Source organism: Calliphora vicina, chromosome 4, assembly GCF_958450345.1.
Source record: "Calliphora vicina chromosome 4, idCalVici1.1, whole genome shotgun sequence".
In the NCBI taxonomy this organism is placed as follows: Eukaryota; Metazoa; Arthropoda; class Insecta; order Diptera; family Calliphoridae; genus Calliphora; species Calliphora vicina.
Window position 1 is genome coordinate 101874234 of NC_088783.1, and position 24693 is coordinate 101898926.

General features: G+C 30.9%; 4 protein-coding genes across 4 annotated transcripts; 3 read left to right on the forward strand and 1 right to left on the reverse strand.

The window, feature by feature from the left end:
- Nucleotides 1-6252: 6252 nt before the first annotated feature.
- Nucleotides 6253-8082, forward strand: LOC135957969 (60S ribosomal export protein NMD3-like). The gene has a single exon (XM_065508818.1). It carries the CDS (start codon nucleotides 6351-6353, stop codon nucleotides 7908-7910), a length of 1560 nt encoding a protein of 519 aa, XP_065364890.1. The 5' UTR covers nucleotides 6253-6350; the 3' UTR covers nucleotides 7911-8082.
- Nucleotides 8083-9794: 1712 nt separating this feature from the next.
- LOC135957646 (60S ribosomal export protein NMD3-like) lies at nucleotides 9795-11595 on the forward strand. Its single transcript, XM_065508431.1, has one exon. The coding sequence runs from the start codon at nucleotides 9928-9930 to the stop codon at nucleotides 11497-11499; it is 1572 nt and encodes a 523-aa protein (XP_065364503.1). The 5' UTR covers nucleotides 9795-9927; the 3' UTR covers nucleotides 11500-11595.
- A 4287-nt stretch (nucleotides 11596-15882) lies between these two features.
- pn (exopolyphosphatase prune) lies at nucleotides 15883-17145 on the forward strand. Its single transcript, XM_065507299.1, has 2 exons — nucleotides 15883-15996; nucleotides 16061-17145. Exons 1-2 carry the CDS (start codon nucleotides 15952-15954, stop codon nucleotides 17129-17131), a joined length of 1116 nt encoding a protein of 371 aa, XP_065363371.1. The 5' UTR covers nucleotides 15883-15951; the 3' UTR covers nucleotides 17132-17145.
- A 4574-nt stretch (nucleotides 17146-21719) lies between these two features.
- RpL22 (Ribosomal protein L22) lies at nucleotides 21720-24098 on the reverse strand. Its single transcript, XM_065506607.1, has 3 exons — nucleotides 23977-24098; nucleotides 23250-23789; nucleotides 21720-22085 (listed from the first exon to the last, which is right to left on the reverse strand). The coding sequence occupies exons 1-3, from the start codon at nucleotides 23986-23988 to the stop codon at nucleotides 21819-21821; spliced, it is 819 nt and encodes a 272-aa protein (XP_065362679.1). The 5' UTR covers nucleotides 23989-24098; the 3' UTR covers nucleotides 21720-21818.
- Between the last annotated feature and the right edge of the window lie 595 nt (nucleotides 24099-24693).

Sequence of the window (24693 nt, forward strand, 5' to 3'; positions counted from 1 at the left end):
AACAACGCTCGCCCAATATCCATGCTGTCCAATATGGAAACATTTTTGAAAAAGTAATTAAAGCTAAGTTAATACGCTTTGGTATTTTTACATAATGAAGTTACCTGTAACTTGAGGGATAAAAAATGCACGATAGCAGTTTCGCTGGATATGGGGGGCAATATTGGCCCCCTTTTTATATAACGTTTTAGTATATGACTTTCCACACAATTTCAATGGCTCCAGAGGTATCCTGTACGCTGATGACTCATTTATTTATGCACACGATTATAATCCGCAAATGGCGTTGGAGAAAGTTCAGAGCCCCCTTACAATAATTGATAGATACTACAGAGATTGGGGTATTAAGAAATTCCAAATATTGAAAAATTTTACTTTTGACCTTCACGATTTAAGGGTTAACGTATTCCGATTTTAGTAAAACATTCAGACTATATTTAAAATTACCTGGAATATATTATTCTGAATAGCTTTTGCTTAAAAATCATAACAGTAAAGAAATTTGGCTCATTAATCCAAATATGGCCAAAAAAATAGTTTTTCTCGAAAATCTCAAAATTTAAATCGCAGGTACGGAAAAACTATAGGAGATATTTTCATACTTTTTTCATATTTTTATTCCCTATTATGTTCTCAATAAATCCCAATGTGATGATCAAAAAATTTTGAAATTTGTTTAACAAAATTTTTAAAAATTTGAAATTGGAGTTTTGAAACTGCCTTTAAAAAAATTTAATTTTTTTGGTCATACCTGCGAATAGGTTAACGGTATCCTACGAAGACAAAAACTCATATACAAGTAAATATGGATATATTTTAAGTAAAAATGTACTTTTATTTTAATATTTCTCAAAATATGTTAATTTTGTTTCTACATTTTATGTTCTAGTGGCCTGAGAGGCGTTAATGGCCTGGCGATTTTTTAATAACTTTAAAATTTTTCAACCAATTTTTGTCTTTTATATCTTATTAGAACGACAATTACGTGTACATTTCGATTCTTTTCAATTAAATTGCAAAAGTAATTATTTAATGTAAAATTTTTAACAAAAATTGAAAAAATTTCATTTTTTCCCCTTGTAAATGCAACTCAAAACTTCAGCGTCGTTGCGGCACCAATTAGCGTTATCCTATCATCCTAATATTTTACACAACGAGTTTCTACAATACATAGAACCATTTTAGAGGGGGGACGGCCTGTACCTAGAAAATTTTTTTCGTCCATACAATCTTGGAGCACTCTAATGCCCTCAGATATGTTACAGTTTGCTATTACAGCACTGTTATTTGAAAGCATTAGGCTACTTTTAAATCAGACGTAAAATCGTTATATTTGAATTCAAGTACAATTTCGAAACAGTATACAGTAGCCCAATAAAGTCTACATACAGGAATTCAAATTAAATTTCTTTCGTTGAAAGCTGTATTTGTAAGTTAAAAGTAGTGAAATATATTTGTTAAAAAAATAAATTCACACTAAAAAAATTAAAACAACATCTCTTAAGTCGGGTTAAGCAACATTTTCTATCACTTCCAAAATTTCACCGTTATTAAATTTTTTTATTCTGAGTCAAATAATGAAATTTTTTTTGGTTTTTTTGGCTTTAATGTTCAAAATATTATAAAACTTAATAGTCCCACCCACCCAAAAGTAGGCCGAGAATAAATTTTTCTTTATTTTACTCAGAATCAATAACTCTAATAACGGTGAACTTTTGGGCGTTATTTGAATTTTTTTTTTGCTAAAATCGACATAAGACATTTATTATTATATATCTCATAAAAAAAAAACTAAAAAAACTGCTTTAACTTATGACATGAAAATTTTTGACATAGTTACAGATGTGGTGTAAATTTTACACCTTATAATTTTTGCAAAAAATTTTACTTTAAAAAACATTTTTTCGTTAATATTTGCTTTTTAACAATAAGATACAACAATTTTAATTTAAAAAAATTAAAAAAAGAAAGTAAAATGTTATTTGAAACAAAAATGCAGGCACTTTATTTCACAAGCCTTTTTGATAAAACTTTAAAAAAATGAAGAGAGGGTGTAAAATTTACCACCTCATAAGTTAAAGGTTAAATTAAAGTAACATAATAATTTTTCCTGTATGTAGACTTTCTTGGGCTACTGTACATAGTATTCGGATGTGTGCTGGTTTTATTGCTTTGCGTATTTTGGTTTTTTGGTGTTTTGTTTCATTTGTAACTTCTACAATTTTTAAAAGCGTTTTTGATATATTTGGGATGCTATACGCTGAAAGTGGGCAATATACATACATATCTATATATCGATGGCTTAATATAAAAAAGGCGTAAATAATTTTTTTTTTTCAAAAGTATCAATGTAAAAAGTGTAAATTAAATAACTTCATTGAAATAAAAAAATGAAAAATTTTAAATGGGAAATAAAATGTGAGGTTTCTTCTTATTAAAAATAGCATTAAAACTTTTTTGTGTCTAAAATTTTATGGATTTTATTAAGTTTTTTCCTTCTACTGTAAAGCCATCGATATATAAAAGAGTAACGTTACTGACTCACTGACTGACTGACTGATTCATCATCGCACAGCCCAAACGGCTGAAGCTAGAATCATGAAATTTTAACTGTGGGTTCCTCCCTCCCCAAAACGATCCGATAAGAAGGAATTTTTGGAAATTCAAACGTTTAGGTAACCTTATATCTTAAAAATTAATAAAGATACAAAAAAACTTAAAATTGCATGTTACTCTATTCAAAAAATAAGCTGACAGGTGTTTCGTACTTTTTCGAAATTCGAAACTTTTAGGGGAGAAAACGGGTAAAAACTGTATTTTGGTACTTTTTTGGCACCCTATGTATCTTTTAAACCAATAAACATAGAATCAAATTCTTTACTTATCAAAAAATAAAAAATATACTAAGTTTCGTACTTTTTGGAAATTCGAAACCTTAAGGGATAAAAATTGTGTTTATTTTTGGTACTTTTTCATAAAATATGTTTTTCTATAATTTGACATAGACATACGAATATTTTATTATGAGCTCCCACCACGTTACAGAAATTTATTTGAATAAAATTGTACCACCTCAATGGGGATAAAAAAAGGTACCAAAAAGGGGATAAAATCGTGAAAATACATTATATTTGAAATTATTAAGCCAATTTTGATAATTTTTTTATCGTTGGTTCCTGGATTCATACAAAAATAAACTAACAGGGTGTTATTTGGAACTCGAGTACCAAGGTGTATATTGGGCCAAATCCGGGTAAACAGTTTGGTACATTTTTTGAAATTTCTATAACAATGGACTTAGAAACATGAAATTAAACATATATGGTCCAAAGTGATTGAGAATTCTAGGGGGAGACTTTTTGGTACTTTTTCTTTATTGGAATGGTAATTTTTGTAATTTCTTCACCAATGAACCTAGAAACATGAAATAAAGCTTATATATATAAACCGAGTGAGTGGGAAATCACAAGTGTGGGTTTTTTGGTACTTTTTCTATATTCTAATGGTACTTTTTTGAATTTTCTATAACTATGGACTTAGAAACATGAAATTAAGCATATATGGTCCTAGGTGAGTGAGAATTCTAGGGGAGACTTTTTGGTACTTTTTCTTTATTCGAATGGTACTTTTTGTAATTTCTTCACCAATGAACCTAAAAACATGAAATTAAGCTTATATGGACCGGAGTGAGTGGGAATCTACTTTTTCTATATTCTAATGGTACTTTTTGAATTTTATGTAATAATGGACATAGAAATATGAAGTTAAGCATATATGGTCCTAAGTGAATGAGAATTCTATGGGGAGACTTTTTGGTACTTTTTGTTTATTCTAATGGTACTTTTTTGAATTTTCTATAACAATGAACTTAGAAACATGAAATTAAGCATATATGGTCCTAAGTAAGTGAGAATTCTAGGGGGAGACTTTGTGGTACTTATTTTCTTTATTCGATTGGTACTTTTTGTAATTTCTTCACAAATGAACCTAGAAACATGAAATAAAGGTTATATGGACCAGAGTGAGTGGGAATCCACAAGTAGCTGCTTTTTGATACTTTTTGTTTATTCTAATGGTACTTTTTTAATTTTCTATAGCAATGGACTTAAAAACATGAAATTAAGCATATATGGTCCTAAGTGAGTTAGAATTCTAGGCGGCGACTTTTTGGTACTTTTTCTTTATTTGAATGGTACTTTTTGTAATTTCTTCACCAATGAACCTAGAATCACGAAATAAAGCTTATATGAACCCGAGTGACTGGAAAACCACAAGTGTATACTTTTTAGTACTTTTTCTATATTCTAATGGTACTTTTTTGAATTTTCTATAACAATGGACTTAGAAACACGAAATTAAACATATATGGTCATAAGTGAGTGAGAATTCTAGGAGGAGACTTTTTGGTACTTTTTCTTTATTCGAATGGTACTTTTTGTAATTTCTTCACCAATGAACCTAAAGCCATCAAATTAAGCTTATATGGACCCAAGTGAGTGGGAAACCACAAGTGGGGGATTTTTGGTACTTTTTATATATTATAATGGTACTTTTTTGAATTTCCTATAATAATGGACCTAGAGTTTCCAAAAAATCGAAGAATTTCAAAACCGCGTTTTCGGTTTTAAAAAATTAAAAACCGATCGGTTTCGATTTTCTGATAATTTATTAAATATTATAGAAACAAAATTAGTTGATAATATAGGAATTATGATTATGGGGTTATGGTTTAGTGAATGCGAATTTAAAAGTGATAATCAATGGTACTATTTCCTTATTGCAATGGTACTTTTTGAATATTTTATAATAATAAACCTAAAAATTTAAAATTAGGAACACATTTTGCATTTTCTATAATAATGGACCCATAAATATGAAATTAGACATTTACAATTAGATTCACAAAGTGAGACTTGATAGTACTATTTCTTTCTTCTAATTGGGGTGGCGAAGCGCACCGGGTCAGCTAGTATTCTAATTATTATAAAAAATAATAATGCATCTACAACAAAGGTGAAGGGTATATAAAATTCGGCATAGCCGAATATAGCACTCTTACTTGTTTTCTACTTAAAACAACATCCAAATGTCGAAATTTTACAGCATCATGTGAATTATATGAAGTACAATAATTACAATTTAAACTTGATTTTATTCATAATTTTCTCCTTTTGGTTCTGATAAAACTTTGAAAATAATTACAAAAAAAATTGTTTACAATTTGTATTTATAAATGACAGCTGATTTTGACATTTGGACGAATTTTTCACAAAAACAAAAAGCATGTTGTTTTTGCCTTGTTGTATTTGTTGCCATGGCGCTGTCACCTTATTAGATTCGCCTTGGCTGATATCTAATAGATTGATTCGCCTTGCTAAGTCCCCTTTTACAATGCAGAAATTGAAAGGCAGACAGACGAAGTTTGTTGCCGAGGGGTTGAAGAGGCAGAGTGTGTAGTACACGACCATCTTGTACTAGACATTTTTTGTATCTCTTTTCCAATTTTCGCAATTTTCATGTTGTTGCTTCATATCATTTTTCTCACATCAATGTTTAAATGCATTTGACAATTTAAATATTCATACGCATCAACAACGAAAAAAAGGAAACGACAAATTTCTGTCTGTCTATTAATTTCGCGGTTGTAAAAGGTTTCATTCAAAAGAATGAGAAAAATGTCTGCCTTTCAATTTCTGCATTGTAAAAGGGGACTTAGAAATCTACTCAAAAAGTCAATTAACCAAAAAATATCGATTATTCGATAAAAGTCTACTTTTTCTTAAAAATCTACTCAAAAAGTCGATTAGTCGATAAATGTGGACTTTTTAGATTGTTAAAAAAGATATTTAATTGCAACATTATATTAAAACTAAATATGCACACATTAACAGAAATAAAATAATAGCCTGTAATTTAATACACTTGCATTTTTTCAAGTCTATGCTAAAATAAATAATAAATAAATGTTTATAAATTAATGCTCTCTCTACACAAAATTCTATAGATCTATAAGTTTTTAGACATATCTAAATATACTTGAATTCCAGAAACTTTTTGAAAATTGTTTAATAATAAACATGCCAAATTAGTAATGTAAATTTGTTTACTATTTTATACATTTAATTACACTTAAAAAAGTCGACCTTTTAAAAATCGAAAAAAATCGAAAAGTCAACTTTTTGTTTTAAATGTAGAACCCTATACTGTATGTTACAGAAATTGATGAAATTGTTTAATATCAACCAAGGCGAATTCATTCAACAAATCAATTCGCCTTCATGTCAACAAACTATTTGTGAAAATAATAAGTGTTCCGAGTTCTTTTCTTCTTTGCTGCCATAACTAACAGAATGGAGTACGTTGATTTTAATGCCAAAGGTATTGCAAACAAAGATAATGGAGAAATCATCGAAATCAGAACAAACACTATAAAGTGTTGCGAATGTGGTGTATCTATACAGCCCAATTCACATAATATGTGCTTGACTTGTTTACGTGAGCATATTGATATAACAGAGGGAATATGCAAGCAAGTCGAATTGCAGTACTGCAAGGGTTGTGAGCGTTTTTTACAACCTCCCGGTGAATGGATAAATGCAAAATGGGAATCCCGTGAACTTTTGGGACTGTGCTTGAAAAAGCTGAAAGGTTTAAAAAATTTAGAATTGGTTGATGCTTGTTTTGTATGGACAGAACGTCACTCAAAACGTATGAAGGTAAAACTGGTAGTGGAAGGAAATGCCGCTGATTTTTCTTCACTGCGCCAGGGTGTTATTATCGACTATTCCATTCAGAATCAGATGTGCCATGAATGTCACCGTGTTGAAGCAAAGGATTATTGGCGTTGCGTGGTTCAAGTGAGACAGCATGCAGAAAATAAGAAGACGTATTTGTACTTGGAACAATTAATTTTGAAGCATAAGGCTCATGAAAATACGTTGGGTATTAAGGCCGTACATGGAGGTTTAGACTTTTTCTATGCAGCTGAAAACCATGCCCGCAAAATGGTAAGTTTCTTGGAGAGTATGGTTCCTGTTAAAGTAACACAATCAAGGCGTTTAATATCACAAGATCAAAACAGCAACATTCATCACTATAAATATACGTGGTCCGTAGAAATTGCTCCACTATCAAAGGATAGTCTTGTTTGTCTTCCACGAAAGCTCAGGCATCAACTCGGAAACTTGCCACCACTTTGTTTGGTTTATAAAGTAACTCATGGAATGCATTTGATGGATCCATTGACAGCACAACTGTCCGAATTAACCGGCCTAAATTATTTTCGTTCACCATTCGATGCCATATGTAATCCCAAGCAACTCATTGAATTTATTGTAATGGATATTGAGCCGTTACAAGAAAAAGAAATTAGAAAAACAGCCGGAAAGGGCCAAAAATCTTGCCGTCATCAATTGTGTGACATTTGGTTAGTGAGAGCTTCGCAACTAGGTACTAATGAAAATAGCACACATACCCGCACACACCTCGGCCATGTTCTCAGCGTGGGAGATTCCGTTATGGGTTATAGCATGCGAGAAACTAATATCAATGAAACAGAATTTGACAAATTAAAAACAGATCAAATTCCAGATATAATACTCGTTCGTAAATGTCATGATCGTACCGCCCGCAATAAACAACGACTTTGGAAACTTAAACACCTTACATACGGTCCTGTGGACGAACGCATCGTTAGAGACAAGCTCGATTTTATAGAGGACTTAGAGGAGGATGCTGAGATTCGTAAAAATGTTAATATATATCGAGACCATACAAAAATCGTTGAACCAAATATCTCTGATACTGCTGTAAATGAAACTACTGACACCATTACGGCCATAGATTTAGCCGAAATAATAGATGAACTTGCTATAAATCTTGACATACATTCTGTAAATGAGGAAAGTTGACAATAAGGTGCATATATTTACAAGAAGAAGGTGCAATACATAGGAATACGTTACTTATACAAATGTATTTTATTATTTTTTAAATAACTATATACACATACATACATATGTACTTATTTAAATGTCTGTTTTTAGAAAGAATAATAAAACAAATTATGCTATTTTATTTTAATTGACGTACATATCAAATATATTGAAGGTATTCACTCAAACAATCATTCCTACATGCAAAATACCTATTAGCGGTATTCAGTGTTAAGTGCGAATGGTCTAGCATCATTGCAAATGCAAAATTTTACCGTAATCCAATAACAAAATACACACAAAAACATTTACAATTTTGCATTTGCAATGATGCAATACCATTCGCACTTAATACTGAACTCCGCTATTGTGTTTGTACAAAAGTTCGCATTTTCGCAAAGGTAAACATCAAGGCGAATTCATACAAGGTGCTATCAGTTCTACAAATACAACAATTGGTCTTAACAAACGTCAAAAAACAAAAATGAAATATTAAACAAATAAGTATTAAAACTTAATTTAGTGTAGATAATTCTATAGTGAGGGCTTTACTTATTTATTTAAAAAATAAATATTCTGTTAATACGATTAGAATATGTAGATATTTAAATATAAAAACTAGCTTTGACAACTGTTAGAACCAAAAAGCGAAAAAAAAAATTATCAGCTGTTTGACTGACTCCACCTTGTATAATAATAAATTCGCCTTGGTAAACATTGTGTCGTGAATCAGAACAAGGTGCATTTAATAAGGTGCCATCGGCAGCACAGCTGATTATAGAAATAGCTCGCACAAATGTCAAACTACATATATAAAAAATATTCGCCCGTATGTCAAACTCTATATATAAAAAATAAGTGAATTCGCCTGTATTTATTTCAATTCGCCACTGCTGTCACCTTGTTAAATACGCCTTGAATCAGAATCTGCGTTACCATATCAAATTTGGAAGTATTTTTCAGTTTAGTAGGATGGTGGCAAGGCGTATTTAACAAGGTGACAGCAGTGGCGACAAGGCGAATCTAATAAGGTGACCTCACGAGAACAGCTGATTACAGAACTAGCACGCGATAATGTCAAACTGCATATATAAAAAATATTCGCCGGAACGCCATTATGTCAAACTCCATATATAAAAAATAAATGAATTCGCTTGTATTTATTTCAATTCGCCACTGCTGTCACCTTGTTAAATACGCCTTGAGTGGCGAATTGAAATAAATACAGGCGAATTCACTTATTTTTTATATATAGAGTTTGACATACGGGCGAATATTTTATATATATGCAGCAAGGTGCATTTAATAAATAAATACGCCTTGATATGCAGTTTGAAATTTGTGCGAGCTATTTCTATAACCAGCTGTGCTGCCGATGGCACCTTATTAAATGCACCTTGGATGGTGGATTCATTTTGGTAGGTTTTATTTTTTTTATTCGTTAATAAAAATAAAAGATAATATGTAATATTACATATTATCAGGGCACACTTCTAAGTGGTGTCGGTGGCGAATTCAGGAAAATACGAGCGAATTCATGCATTTTTTATATATGGAGTTTGACATTCGAAACAATGAGAGAGTGGTTTTGAAAGTCAAACTCCATATATAAAAAATTAATGAATTCTCTCGTATTTTCCTGAATTCGCCACCGACACCACCTTGTATATAAATTCGCCTTGCAGCTGGCTTTTTCGTCGCCTGTAATGAATTCGCCGTGCCCTTTATCTACATTTGCTCAAACAAATTTCGTTGCTATAATACGTGGACTGACCTATATTCTTTAAGAATATACGTAAACAAAAAATAAAACAGTATTCTTGTTGATCTGGTAGCACTAACTACATATGTTGTTAATATTTTAGTCGCAGTGCTGCACGTGTTTTTGTTTTTCTTTGTCTTAAATAAAAATTAAATTTTTATTATATTTCGTTAATAATAAAGAAGTAATATAATTCAAATTTGCTAGTTTTTTTGGTAGAATTTTGAAAACATGGAATATGTTGATTTTTCTGGTGGTACCACGGCTGGTACAGCGGTAAATAGTAATACTCCGCAATCTGTGATATTATGTTGCGAATGTGGTGTAGCTATACAACCAAACCCTTCCAATATGTGTGTCACTTGCCTACGAAATCACGTTGACATCACCGAATCCATACCCAAACAAGCTGTACTACATTTCTGTCGCAGTTGTGAACGTTATTTGCAGCCACCGGGAGAATGGATACAAGCGGCTTTGGAATCGCGGGAACTTTTGGCTCTTTGCCTAAAAAAATTAAGAGGTCTTAAAGAAGTTAAACTGGTAGATGCTGGATTCGTGTGGACAGAGGCTCACTCCAAGCGACTTAAAGTAAAATTAACTGTACATGGCGAAGTATCTGGTGGTACTGTGCTCCAACAAGTTTTCATAGTAGAATTTACTATTCAAAATCAAATGTGTGATGATTGTCACCGTACAGAGGCAAAGGATTTCTGGCGTTGTATTGTGCAAGTTCGCCAACGGGCAGAAAACAAGAAGACGTTTTACTACTTAGAACAATTGATATTGAAACATAAGGCCCATGAAAATACTTTGGGCATTAAACCCTTGCATGGCGGCTTAGATTTCTACTACTCCAGCGAAAATCATGCTCGCAAAATGGTAGATTTCTTGCAAACTATGGTTCCCGTTAAAATAACGACTTCAAAGCGTTTGATATCACAAGATATACACAGCAATAACTTTAACTACAAATATACGTGGTCGGTCGAAATTGCGCCCATTTCGAAAGACAGTGCCATATGTTTGTCCAAGAAGTTGCGGCAGCAATTGGGAAATCTATCTCCAATTTGTCTAGTACAAAGAGTAGCAAGCGGAATACATATAATAGATCCAATGACAGCTCAGATAGCTGAAATTTCCGGTCTGGTATTTTATCGTTCACCTTTGGATGCCATTTGCAATCCGAAGCAATTGGTGGAGTACGTTGTAATGGATGTGGAGGTAATAATGGATAAAGACCGAAAATATAACCCAGGCCAAGGACAATTGTCTTTTCGTCACGTGCTCTGTGATATTTGGGTTGTAAGAGCTTCTGAACTAGGAATTAATGACAATCCAATACATACTCGCTCACATTTAGGCCACATTCTCAAGGTTGGAGATTCTGTTTTGGGCTATAATTTAGGTGAAGCCAATATCAACAATAATGAATTTGAAAAGCTCACTGCCGAACAAATTCCAGACGTAGTTTTGGTGAAAAAATGTTACATTGATCGCCAGACGCGCTCGAATCAGCGCTTATGGAAATTACGTCATTTGGCCGCTGAAGCTACAGATGAACGTAGTAAACATGATTATCATGAATTCTTGGAGGATTTGGAGGAAGATCCGGAAATTCGTAAGCAAGTCAATATTTATCGTGATGCTAAAAAAATTCCAGTTGACGGCGGCGACACTTTGGGTTTTAATGATAATGTTCCACGCATAACATTAGCTGAAATGTTAGATGATTTAACTTTGGATTGTGCCGATGATGAAATGGGAGAAACTGAGGATTGCCCTGATGAACCCCAATTGTAAATAGATAGAAAACGATTGTATTCTTAATACATACATACATACATTAATTATTATATGAATTTTGTATAACATTAAATAAAAAATAATTATGAATAACATATGCGTTTTTATTTATGTATATCTAAGCACCTGCCCTATTATAGTGCATACTCACATGAATTTGTTTAATAAATTTAAAATTTTATTTATTACTAGCTAAAACCCGGTGTGCTTCACTACCCGTATAGTAATAATTTACAATATATTTAGTCTATCTAAAATCTGTTTCATATTTTCTAACCTTAATGTGAATTGTAATAAAATAGAAAAGCTTAGAACCAAAAATATTGGTATTTAATGTTTATATATACAATTTTGTATTAATTATTTATTGTCCCAATGCCTTAGGATATACAGTAGCCCAATAAAGTCTACATACAGGAATTCAAATTAAATTTCTTTCGTTGAAAGCTGTATTTGTAAGTTAAAAGTAGTGAAATATATTTGTTAAAAAAATAAATTCACACTAAAAAATTAAAACAACATCACTTAAGTCGGGTTTACATCCTATCACTTCCAAAATTTCACCGTTATTAAATTTTTTGATTCTGAGTCAAATAACGATTTTTTTTTTGTTTTTTTTGGCTTTAATGTTCAAAATATTATGAAACTTAATAGTCCCGCCCACCCAAAAGTAGGCGTGACCGAGAATAAATTTTTCGTTATTTTACTCAGAATCAATAACTCTAATAACGGTGAACTTTTGGGCGTTATTTGAATTTTTTTTGCTAAAATCGACAAGACATTTATTATTATATATCTCATAAAAAAAAAAACTAAAAAAACTGCTTTAAATTAAAGTAACATAATAATTTATGTTACTTTAATTTAAAGTATGTAGACTTTCTTGGGCTACTGTACAATATTTTTGGTTTCTCCATCTGGTTCATAGACCTATAAGTCTTTGGGGTTTCCTAGTCGCGAACATGCAACTGAAAACAGTTCATGTGAAAAACATGTATTTTCTAGACTTAGTCCGCAAATTTGCAAAGACTGACCTTGGCCTTTATCAATTGACATTGCAAATGCTAAGCAAATATGAAACTGCAATCGATTAAAATCAATGGCATTTATTTTATTTTTTTATTCAGTAATAAAAAGCCAATTTGGCCAAAATAATATTACATAGTAATACAATAAACCTAAGTATAAAAACAAGGTTTAAATATTCAATAAATTTCATGTTACAATACTTTCAAATGGGCTTGCAAATTTCCGAAGTTATAATCGGAATACGTGCAGTAATACATCTAGTCCGCCCATTCTTGTCCTAAATATTAATGTTGATGGTAGAATAACCGTATAAAATGTATGGATTATATTTCTTATTGTATCCCATATATTAGATTTTTTTTAAAATAATCATCATATGGGAGGTGCCAAGGGAGGTTTGAAATGGTGTAATAAATTTTGTTTGCATTCAATTCAAATTCTGACAAAATGTTTAAGTGGTGGAATTTTTGGGGCTTTAGTGCTAATTGGGTAATATTTACAATGCTGACCAAAACCCTGCGTTTTAAACAATATACAAAACGGTAGTAATAAATTCATCACAATATTTTTCAGTTTAAAAATCTATTTGGGTGAAATCATACATATTTATTTTACAAATCCCGGTATTCGGGATTTTATAAATGTAAATCCAGGGATTTTTCGGGAAATGCAGAGATTTTTGTTTCACATCAAAAAACATAAAGATCAACAATGAAAACTACTAAAAAACTAAGTAAAAAATTTACAAAAATTCATTGAATATAAATTTGACACAAAAAAAGACTTCGAAATCGGAAGAAATTAGAAAATTTAAAGTAAATTTGGAGTTGAGTGTAGTTTAGTTTAATTGGATTCGCAGTTATTTTTATTTTTTTTGGTTTTTTGTTTTTCCATTTTTAAATTACATATTTTGGTAAAAATAGTATTAAGTAGAAATTTATAAATAAATATCTGTAGATTGTAAAGTAGAATAAAAGTGAAAGAAATACGGTTCAGTTAGGGATAGTGAATCAAAACAGCATTAAATAAATTAAGTGTCTAAAAAGCAAGGGTAATATTTACAATGCTGACCAAAACCCTGCGTTTTAAACAATATACAAAACGGTAGTAATAAATTCATCACAATATTTTTCAGTTTAAAAATCTATTTGGGTGAAATCATACATATTTATTTTACAAATCCCGGTATTCGGGATTTTATAAATGTAAATCCAGGGATTTTTCGGGAAATGCAGAGATTTTTGTTTCACATCAAAAAACATAAAGATCAACAATGAAAACTACTAAAAAACTAAGTAAAAAATTTACAAAAATTCATTGAATATAAATTTGACACAAAAAAAGACTTCGAAATCGGAAGAAATTAGAAAATTTAAAGTAAATTTGGAGTTGAGTGTAGTTTAGTTTAATTGGATTCGCAGTTATTTTTATTTTTTTTTTGGTTTTTTGTTTTTCCATTTTTAAATTACATATTTTGGTAAAAATAGTATTAAGTAGAAATTTATAAATAAATATCTGTAGATTGTAAAGTAGAATAAAAGTGAAAGAAATACGGTCCAGTTAGGGATAGTGAATCAAAACAGCATTAAATAAATTAAGTGTCTAAAAAGCAAGTCTTATTAAAATTGAAATTTCACCAAGCAGCCATACAAATGTCCTCCCGGAATAAGGATAAATATAAGAAAATATTAAAGTAATGGCATTAAATTTGGCACAAATAGTTTCATATAACTTATGGTTATGTGGTTTAGTATACAATATTAAAAGAACATGGTATACCACATTACCCGCCAATTTTTTTAATGCCTTGTTTATGGGTTTATTCTCTTTTTCCCAAATTTCTCTTGAACTAAAAAGACTTTTTTACTTTCATGGATGAAAACCTAACACTTGTAGTAGAACAACGGCAGAGAACTGTTCCAATCAAATTAAGATTATAAAAATTATAGTCAAGTAAAAAATAGGTATACCACATTACCCGAACTTACTCTAACAAATGTTGCGGTAGTTTGCGTATGTAAATATTCTGAATCCGATAGATATAGTCAGTGGTACGCAAAAAGAGGCATTTAATTTGTGTGCTCTTTTGGGTAAAAAATAAAATATCCACAACAAAATCAAGAAACTGAATGAATTGTGTGTATTTTTACGCTCTATTACGCTCTTTTGTTCACATTCGGGTTGTTTGACGAAAATCATCGTAACCTCAACAATATATATGAGATATAGTATTCAACATTGTAGCATAGTTATCGGAGTTACTCGTTGATCTACTTGGTGTAATTGAATCGGAATCAACAACATTGGAAACAGAAGCACCAGGACTTTGAGAAGCGTTTGTTTTATTTTTGGTTCTAGATGTTTTATATTATTTTTCTTCACTTGTGGTGAATAAGGAAAATGTTGAGCCAATCGGTAATGTTGACCAATTATGATGTAATTATGATATAAATTATTATAGACTGTTGGAAATAGTATGAATAAGTTTTCAATTATAAATCGCTGAATTAGATAAGATTTTTATACATTTGAAATAAAATAGCTTCTGCGTAAAATAGTTTTTCTAACAATGGGCATGTGTGAAATGATAGCAAAGTACTATGGTAAAAAATATTTCCCTGTGGGGAAAAATTTTCATGTTTATACCAAAGTAAATTAATTATTAATTTACTTTGGTTTATACTGTGTGAAATGATAACTTTTTTACTCTCTACAAATATGCTAAAAACATTTTTTTGACCAAATAAAATTAAAATAATACTTAGATGTAACATATTTTTTTAAAATTTTTTTTTGCATATTTTAATTTTTTAAAGTTAAATTATTAACATTGAATTTTGAATTTGCTGCTTGTCAAAAATGTTGAATCAAATGTTAAAAATTTTATTCACCTCAGAAGTTTCACACACTCAATCAATATGTATATAAAATATATTACATTAACATTCTACCAATCTTCATAGTCGGAGCTAAGTCCCAATAACAAACACTGAATATGGATAACTTCTATAATTTTCATCATATTTAGGTGGAGGGTATTTAAGATTCGGCATAGCCGAATATACTACTCTAACTTGTTTTTGTATACTTTCACGAGAATTTTGATACGGTATTGAAATCACTTTCAAATTATTTATTTGCTTTGAGAGAAATGTGAAAAAAAATTATAAATATGTACCTTATAAAGTACCACAGTTCACCAAATAATGACGGCAGGTTTCCGTAAACTATCTAAACATTCATTTTAGTTGGGAACATCGATACCTGATTTTTCTCCATAGAAACAGGGCCACCCTATTGTACAAATATTAATCCATCCCAGCTTTTTTGTAATTACCCCATTAAATATGGCAACTCGTTGAATGTCAATTGTTTTGGTTTATATTTTTGTTTTTGCAAAAATAGATTAAATTAATTAAAATGTTAAATTTTTTAAAACAAACTCGTAAATTAGTTAACGCTAAGGTAATATACAAATCTTGTTATCATACATCCTAAAATATGCATATTTATATATATTTTTTAATAGGAACCAATATGTATTGTTTTGGGGAATGAATCCTGTGATTTAGATTCAGCTGTATGTGCTGTTTCTATGGCATATTTTTACCAAAATAATAAAAAATGTGGTTTGAATTCCTCAAAGACATATAATTATTTACCAGTACTAAATATTCCTAGAAGAGATTATCCCCTAAAAACTGAAGTGAAGTATATATTTCAAGAAAATAACATCAACGACGAAATGCTTACGTTTAAAGATGAGTTAACCGAAGATTTTTTAAATCGTACCACATTTGTGTTAGTCGACCATCATCTTAGTCCATGGTCAGAAAAATGTGTGGCAATATACGACCATAGACCCAAAGATGAATCAGCAATAATTCCTGACAAATGTCAAATACATTTGGATTTAGTAGGTTCCTGTGCAACGCTTGTTGCTGAAGAATTCATAAAAGCAAACATGTTGGGTGAACAAGAGAAGGACATTTTAAATTTATTACGTAGTACTATAGTATTAGATACCGTTAACTTCTCAGAGTCTGCTGCCAGAGCTACACACAAAGATGTAGAAATTTGTTCAGCATTAGAAGAAGCTTTGACAAAATTTAACAATTTACAAAGCAGAGATGTGTTGTTTGGATCTTTAGTAAAGGCTAGAGCAGATGTGAGTTCTCTAACAGCTTCTCAGTTGTTAAGAAAAGATCTCAAAATATTAACTTCATCCAAAGATGGAACCATTAAAGTTGCATTGCCTGGTATCCCTTTAACAGTACAGCAATTTATTTTGAAATCTAGTGCAGATGAGGCGGTAAGAGAATTCGCTGAAGAATTCAAATGCAGTGTAGTGCTTTTGATGGGTATGTATGTCCGAACCGAAGACAATAGTGTCCATCGTGATTTTGGTTTAATTAATATTAGCGATTTAACTTTATGCGAATCCATAAAAAATCGCCTTTTGTCATTAGATGAGCCTAATTTATCTACTGAATGTTGCAAAGATTGTAATTTTATGGATGGATCATTTTATAAACAACATAATATTAAGGTGACGAGAAAACATATTCTACCTATTGTAAAAAATATTATAGATCAATAAAATGTTTGAAAATATTACTTATGTACATTAGGGATATAACTGATTTTGACAAAATTTTTGGCATACCACCACGTGATGGCCAATGTTGTATAAGTAATGAAAATCATTTTTTTAGGTCATTTGGAATCAAAAACATTACGCACCAACAGCAATTTCTAAAATAAACCAAATTTTTTTCACTGAAAAATTATATAAATAGTTTATTTTTTTTGCAAGTGTGAGGGATACTTCCCTTATTTAAAAATTATCTTTTGTAGTATGTCCGCAGTTGTTATTAAAATAAAATATATTGTATTTCGAAATAATTGAAAATATTCAATGAAAAACTTTGCGTTTGGTGCGTGAACTTTTTGAACAATCGCGAAAAAATAATACTGAGGTTTTTCATATTTTTTAATGCTCTATCCGACTATGCTATGCCAATTTGCATATTTGCAAAAATTGTCAATAGTTATATCCCGAATGTACGTACATACGTGCTTTTAAGCTTATTTGAAATAGGTAAACCACACGATATAAGTTGATATCTGTTAAATATCGATAATAAAATAAAAGTATGAAACATCTTAACTAACAAATTCTTTGATTAGCAAATAACGTTTTTACATAATTTTCAAAATATTTAATCGTCCTAATGCATCTGATTCTTATTTAATTTAAAAAGTACCATGAAGTAACCCCTTGAATTTTCAATCACTTAGGACCATATACAGTATATATTATACACATAATTTCATATTTCTATGTTCATTATTACAGAAATTTCACAAAGTACCATTAGAATATAGAAAAAGTACCAAAAGTGGTTTCCCACTCACTCGGGATCATATGGGCAAGTACCAGAAACAGTCCAACAAAACAAAAAAAAATTTGAAATTAATCAAACTTGACATTTTTTATTGTGATATTAAACTAGGTATGTATGTATATTATATTTTATATATAAAGAAAACATATTTCGATGGTCATTCATACAATAATTATTACCAAATCCTACACTTCCTCAGATTCTTATACAAAAAAAAATAATTTTTTTTATGTGTTCATATCATTGCTAACAAAATGGTTCGATCGACAGCTATATTTTTGATGATTGCCTTCAATTTAGTAAAAAAAAGTGTTGGTTTTTGGAATAGTTGAAATTAGGTATGAAATATCATGTCCATGTAGGGATGCCAGATTCAGATTTGCAAAAAGCTGGACATTGGGTTTTAAAAAGATGGACAAATCAAAACAAAAAAACTGGACATTATAAATATGATCGAGACAATGTTAATTTTGGTTTTGTGTAAATATTTTTTTAAAAATATATTTATATCCATTGTACACGGTGCTACAGTAAAAAAACTAGGGAAATGAGCGAATTCACTTAATTGTGAATAAATTCGAAAAGAATCCATCGATTTTTATGATCGATATCTTATTTTGTTTCTATTACATGTGGCTTTGCGATAAAGCAATAAATCTGAACAATTTCTTTTTCGATTCCGTTTTCGATTTTTCATGATTTTATTAAAACCAACAAAAATTTTATTTTCACGCAAAAAATATATTTTTTGCTTCAATTTGTTATTAGATCTCCGAAACTACTGAGCCGATTGAAACGCAAGATATATGTGAAAATTTGTACATGGCATAGGAAAAATGTTTTCTAAATTCAAGCAATCGAAAGAAGAACATTAACTTCTCAATTTTATGTACATATACACATCTGCTCAAAATAATAGATACACCTAATTGGAAAAAATTTAAATGGCGGTAACATTGAAAATTTCTTCGCAAGCGTTAAGAATACATCATATTATTAAAATTTCTATCTGGCAATGTCATGTCAGTCAAAAATCTGGCAACTATTTGCTTTCATGTTGATTTTTAAAAACGAATTTATTTGAATTACAAAAAATTATTTGCTCATAAAAATAGATACACATCAGTAATTTGTAATTTGTTTATATACAATTTTTTTTTTGTGCAATTTTTTGTTCCTATTTACGTGAAACAGTAAGTATAATTTAAATTTTAGCAACAATTTTATAAAAAATAGGACTCTTTTGAAGAAAATGGGACGAAATCATCATTGTACCGAAGATGAGAAAAAAATTGTTCAAACGATGAGAAATCAAGGAAAATCATTACGGGAAATAGCAAAGAGCATAGGAAGATCTTTACATTTTGTCCAAAATGCTTTATCTAAAAAACAAAAAAGAGAAACTCGCGGTAGACCAAAGAAAACCAGTCCAGAAACAGATAGGCGGATCGTCCTTATGGTTAAAAAAGACCCTTTCATATCATCGAAAGCTATTTCTGCGGAGCTATGTAACGAAATCAGTCCACAAACAGTTCGTCGTCGTCTTTTACAAGCTAAATTGCCGGGAAGAATTGCCAGAAAAGTGCCACTAATGCGCCAAAAAAATATCAAGACAAGATTAGAATTTGCTAAAGAGCACTTACAATGGTCCGGGTGTGAAGGCGAAAAAAAAATGGAGAAATATTTTATGGAGCGACGAAACAAAAATAAATTTGTTTGGAAACGACTGCCAAAGAAATGTACGCCGACCAAAAGGAAAAGAATTCCACGTTAAATTTACAAAAAAGACGGTAAAACATGGCGGGGGAAACATAATGGTTTGGGGTTGCTTTTCATGGAATGGTGTTGGTCCGATATTCCGAATAGAAGATACCATGAATGCTAGTGGGTATAGAGACATATTGGAAAACGTAATGCTTCCATATGCATCGGAAAATATGCCATTAATATGGACATTCCAGCAGGACAACGACCCAAAACATAGTTCAAGATTAGTTAAAAACTGGTTCTTGGAGAATAACGTACCTGTTTTAAGCTGGCCCAGCCAATCCCCTGATTTAAACCCAATAGAAAACTTGTGGAGTGAATTAAAGATAAGGCTTTCGAAGGAAGTTTTCAAAAATAAAGACGATTTATGGGAGAAAACGCAAAAAATATGGTACGAGATTCCATTGGAGAAGTGTCAGAACTTGATATCCAGTATGCCCAGAAGAGTGGAGAAAGTTTTACAAAACAAAGGTGGATATACTGGATACTAGCTTTACTTTAATAATAAACTAATTTTTTTAAGATAAAATTTATTAGCTTTTGTTTAATAAGAATTTTTAAAAATGTATCTATTATTATGAGCACCAAATTTTTCGAAATTTAAGAAATTTAATTTACTTTATAATATTTATTATTAATTATGAAATATTTTGTTTTTGTTTTTTACTCTCCTTTTAACTATAAATAAAAATCGACTGAATTTTTGTTATAATTTTACAATATACCATTATTTTTTTTCGTTTTTAAAAAATAAATTTAGGTGTATCTATTATTTTGAGCAGATGTGTACATATCATACAAAAAAAAGTAAAATTTTTTGAAAATTATCGAATTTACTTAATTGTGAATAAATTCGAAAAGAATTAATCGATTTTTATGTTCGATATACTATTTTGTTGCTATTATATGCGCTTTTGCGACAAAGTAATAAACCTGAACAATTTCTGCCATTTTAGATTTTTCGTGAGTTGTTTAAAACACAAAAATTAGCTTTTTTCACTTAAAAAATATATTTTTTGTTTCAATTTCAATGCCTTTTTTCCTGTTGACCTGTGTTAGAGTAAATTTTCATTTATGGATATTATTGTCGAAAATTTCTATTTAGCTGGACAAATTCAATTTTAGCTTGAAACTGGACAGGCATCAAAAAAGCTGGACAATCCAGCCCGGCTGGCAAATGGGCTGGACTTACGTCACGAAAAATACGTTTTTTTTACATTGTGAGTAAAATATACCTACATATGTATATTTTTTTCAAGTCGTCTATAATTTTAACCCATTGTAGGTCCAACTTACTATGGTCTTATATAAGTCATTGCAAAGGTCTTTGAAATATCTATCATTAGATATCCATATTGTCTATATTAATGACTTAGTAATCCAGATACATATAGGTCAAAAATCGAGATTGTCCTTGTTTTTTCCTCATATCTCAGCCATTTGTGGACCGATTTTGTTGATTTTAAATAGGAAACTTCTCGAAAGCAAATTATGTTATATATCCGTTGGCTCTAACATGCAGATTTTTTTATTTAAAATTTTTTGGATAACCGTTATTTACGGTCCGTTTTATACCGTTTTTTGCTTCTATAAACTTAATTTGCATTTTAGATGTAATTGTCGTGAGGGAGACAAATTGAAATATTTATAAAAACAGAATTAATTTAAATTTTTTGTTCCAATTTGAATGTTATGTACTATTTTCTTTCTTAATAAGTATCTCAAAAGTTTGACGTTCAGGATTTTTTCAATCAGCCCAATTATGAATAAGAAATTCCGTGGGAGTTTTTTCCCATTGAATTTGAAAGGGAAAAAACTCGCGGGCAATTTTTATTCATAATTGGGCTGAATATTTTTCCCGAAGTTAGTACAAAAACCTTGTAAAGTGCTATTAATGGTGAACAATTTAAAAGTATCATAGCTGTTTTAGTCGCATATTTAAGCGGTTTTTTGTTCTGTTTAATTGCCCAATTGAAGTCCGGCATATTAACCCAAATATAAAACTGCAAGTAATTTTAACTTTAAAAAAAAGTTCTCATTTTATTATGTAAAAACTTTTAACAAAAAGTTTTTGTTATTTTATCACTTCAGTAAAAAAGAAAAAACATTAATTTACTCGGCATCTTCATCTTCATCATCGTTGGAGCTGATTCTGAAGTAACGGAGTTCATAAGAATCTTTTTCGTTGGCGACAACACGGATCCAATCACGCAAACTGTTCTTCTTCAAGTATTTCTTGGTCAAGTACTTCAAGTAGGCCTTGGAGAAATGGACATCAGAGTTGACGTACAACTTCATCTTAACACGTTCGAAAGTGACGTTGTTGCCCAAGTTGTTAACTTTTCCGTTAACCTTCATGCGGGCCTTAACATACTTTTCCTAAATAATAATAAAAATAAATAAAACCGAGTTTAGTTCAAGTTAGAAAGTAATAAATAATAAAAATGTAAGTGGTATGTAATAGAAAAATTAAAATTGTCTTTACATTAATTAAAAATCCAGAAAGGATTTAAATGTGATTATCTCTTTTGTTGTTAAGCTTTCAAATCACGATACAATTTAAAAACCAAATATAAAAAGAGTGTGATTTTATTATGCCACTGAGTACACTGTCATCAGAGCGAGGGTAATCACTCTCTAACGACAAATCAGTCGTGGCCAATAAAGACAATTTTAAATTAAAATAAATGTTTTAATATTGATAAATAATAAAAATATATGTACCTACATAATTGAAAAATTAAAATTGTCTTTACATTAAGTAAAAATTCAGAAAGGATTTACATGAGATTATCTCTTTTGTTGTTAAGCTTTCAAATCACAATACAATTTAAAAACCAAATATAAAAATAGTGTGATTTTGTTATGCCACTGAGTACACTGTCATCAGAGCGAGGGTAATCACTCTCTAACGACAAATCAGTCGTGGCCAATAAAGACAATTTTAAATTCAAATAAATGTTTTAATATTGATATATGTATTAGTAATTATTACCTGTTGTTTTTAATAAATATTGATACAGCATTGTTGCTTTTATAGCAACAAAGCCCCCTCCGGGAAGAGGGTAGAATTAACATATTTAATAAATTTTCAAAAATTAAACTTTGCTTTGGGTGAATGAATACCTGCAGCGCCCAACTTGGAAATACGCTTTGGCAGGGCGCACTATGCATCTTGGCTTGAGCACTTGCGGTTGCAAGTGAACTCAACCCAGGGCCCACCTCGTGGCGGTTTACATAGCACGTCTTGACGCAGTTCACAAACGGTTGCACCACTGGTCAGTCCAGGTTCTGACAGTCAGAGGCTACCCCGTTGTGCTACATCCAGAGCCCCTCTTCGGGAATTTTGTAAAAGGTCATTAGATGAACGAGTTTTTTTTTGTGAAACAGACAAATTTAACCGAGTTAATGGTTAAATTCAAAATAGCAAAGCAGTATGCATGTGGCAATTAATAGCCATCAAGACCAAAAGTATAATTTCCACTTTGGTGTTTATTATGATTTATATTTAAATTGAGTTTGAAAGTATTTCTGAGTACTTACGAAGTCGGCAACGTCCAAGATGTTATCTTCAGCAATGTTGGTGCAATCGATGGCATAACGCAAAGACACCTTCTTCTTTTTGAGTCCCTTGCCACGCAAAACAGCCTTCTTACCTACTTTACCGGAGGCAACAGCAGCTTTTTTGGGTTTAGCGGCAGCTGGTTTTGTTACTACAGCTTTAGCGGCCTTCTCAGCAACTGGCTTTTCAGTCTTGGCAGCTTCAGCCTTCTTGGCTGGTACAGCAGCAGCGGGCTTGGCAGCAGCTTTAGCGTCTTTTTTGGGAGCTTCCTTGGCAGGAGCAGCAGCCTTCTTGGCTGGAGCGGCAGCCTTGGCGTCCTTCTTGACTGGAGCAGCCTTGGTGGCGGCAGCCTTAACTTCCTTAGCGGCTTCAGGGACCTTCTTTACATTTTTGGTGGCAGCAGCGGGCTTGGCAGCTTCAGCCTTGGGTTTTTCAACCTTACCCTTGGCGGCGGCTGCGGTAGCCTTTGTAGGTTCTGCCTTTTTGGCGGCAGCGGGCTTATCACCCTTTTGGTTCTTAGGCTAAAAAGTACAAGAAAAACGTCGGTCAATAATCCATATTCATCCACAATTTTCCAAGGAATCGCATTATAATATTCGTTAATTTAATTCGCATTCAGTAAACATTAATACACGGCACATTTTACAATATCAATTTCTAATAATTTCACAATATTCAACGTAAAATTACTATTTTACGGACACTTACGGTTGGTGCCATGTTTGATCGCAAAAACCACGGAGAAAAAGAACCCTAAAATTCGCTGTCAAAGTTTATATCACATTTCGATACTCGTTATAATTATAGCAAATTATCGAGTGTCGTATGGAAGTGTTTGGAAACAATTATGCTATAAAGCTGCCACATTGTTTCGAATTTTATTTATTTTTTAATTGAGTGTTATAAATTAAACATGATAAACAAGGTGAATCTAATTCTGTATCAACAAAATTTGCTGAAAAAATGTCATATAAATTAAAATTTGTATGTGAGATGAAAGGTATTTTTATGCGTTATTCAATGATACCCATTTGTTTAAGTTCATGTTTATTTTATTTCGGTATAAATCAAGATCAGCGAAACAGCTTGCATTTTTATAATTTCTTTGGTGTTGATAGCTTTCATAATTAGAAGCACTACAACGTTAATATTTTTCCCTGCTCTCTCTTAGTTTAAGAGTTATATGAATTTAAAGTCAATACATATAATAGTACATTTCTCATATGTTTGGAAAACAAACTGATCGTTATGGGTATCATTGAATAGTGCTTCACAATACCTTTAATATGATATATAATATGGTAGTTTATTAATATTGTGAACCAAAAATTCCTTTTTGATTTTATATGACAGTACTTCAGAAAATTTTGATATACAGAAAAAGTGATTTTAGCGAAGCCGGTGTTCGATACACCCCAGAGTTAA

Bases quoted from the DNA above. Each gene is read 5' to 3' on its own strand.
- LOC135957969 (XM_065508818.1), top strand. From the start codon at position 6,351: ATGGAGTACGTTGATTTTAATGCCAAAGGTATTGCAAACAAAGATAAT.
- LOC135957646 (XM_065508431.1), top strand. From the start codon at position 9,928: ATGGAATATGTTGATTTTTCTGGTGGTACCACGGCTGGTACAGCGGTA.
- pn (XM_065507299.1), top strand. From the start codon at position 15,952: ATGTTAAATTTTTTAAAACAAACTCGTAAATTAGTTAACGCTAAG. The intron at 15,997-16,060 runs GTAATATACAAA...ATTTTTTAATAG, and splicing joins GTAAATTAGTTAACGCTAAG to GAACCAATATGTATTGTTTT.
- RpL22 (XM_065506607.1), bottom strand. The intron at 22,086-23,249 runs GTAAGTACTCAG...ATTATTATTTAG, and splicing joins TCTTGGACGTTGCCGACTTC to GAAAAGTATGTTAAGGCCCG.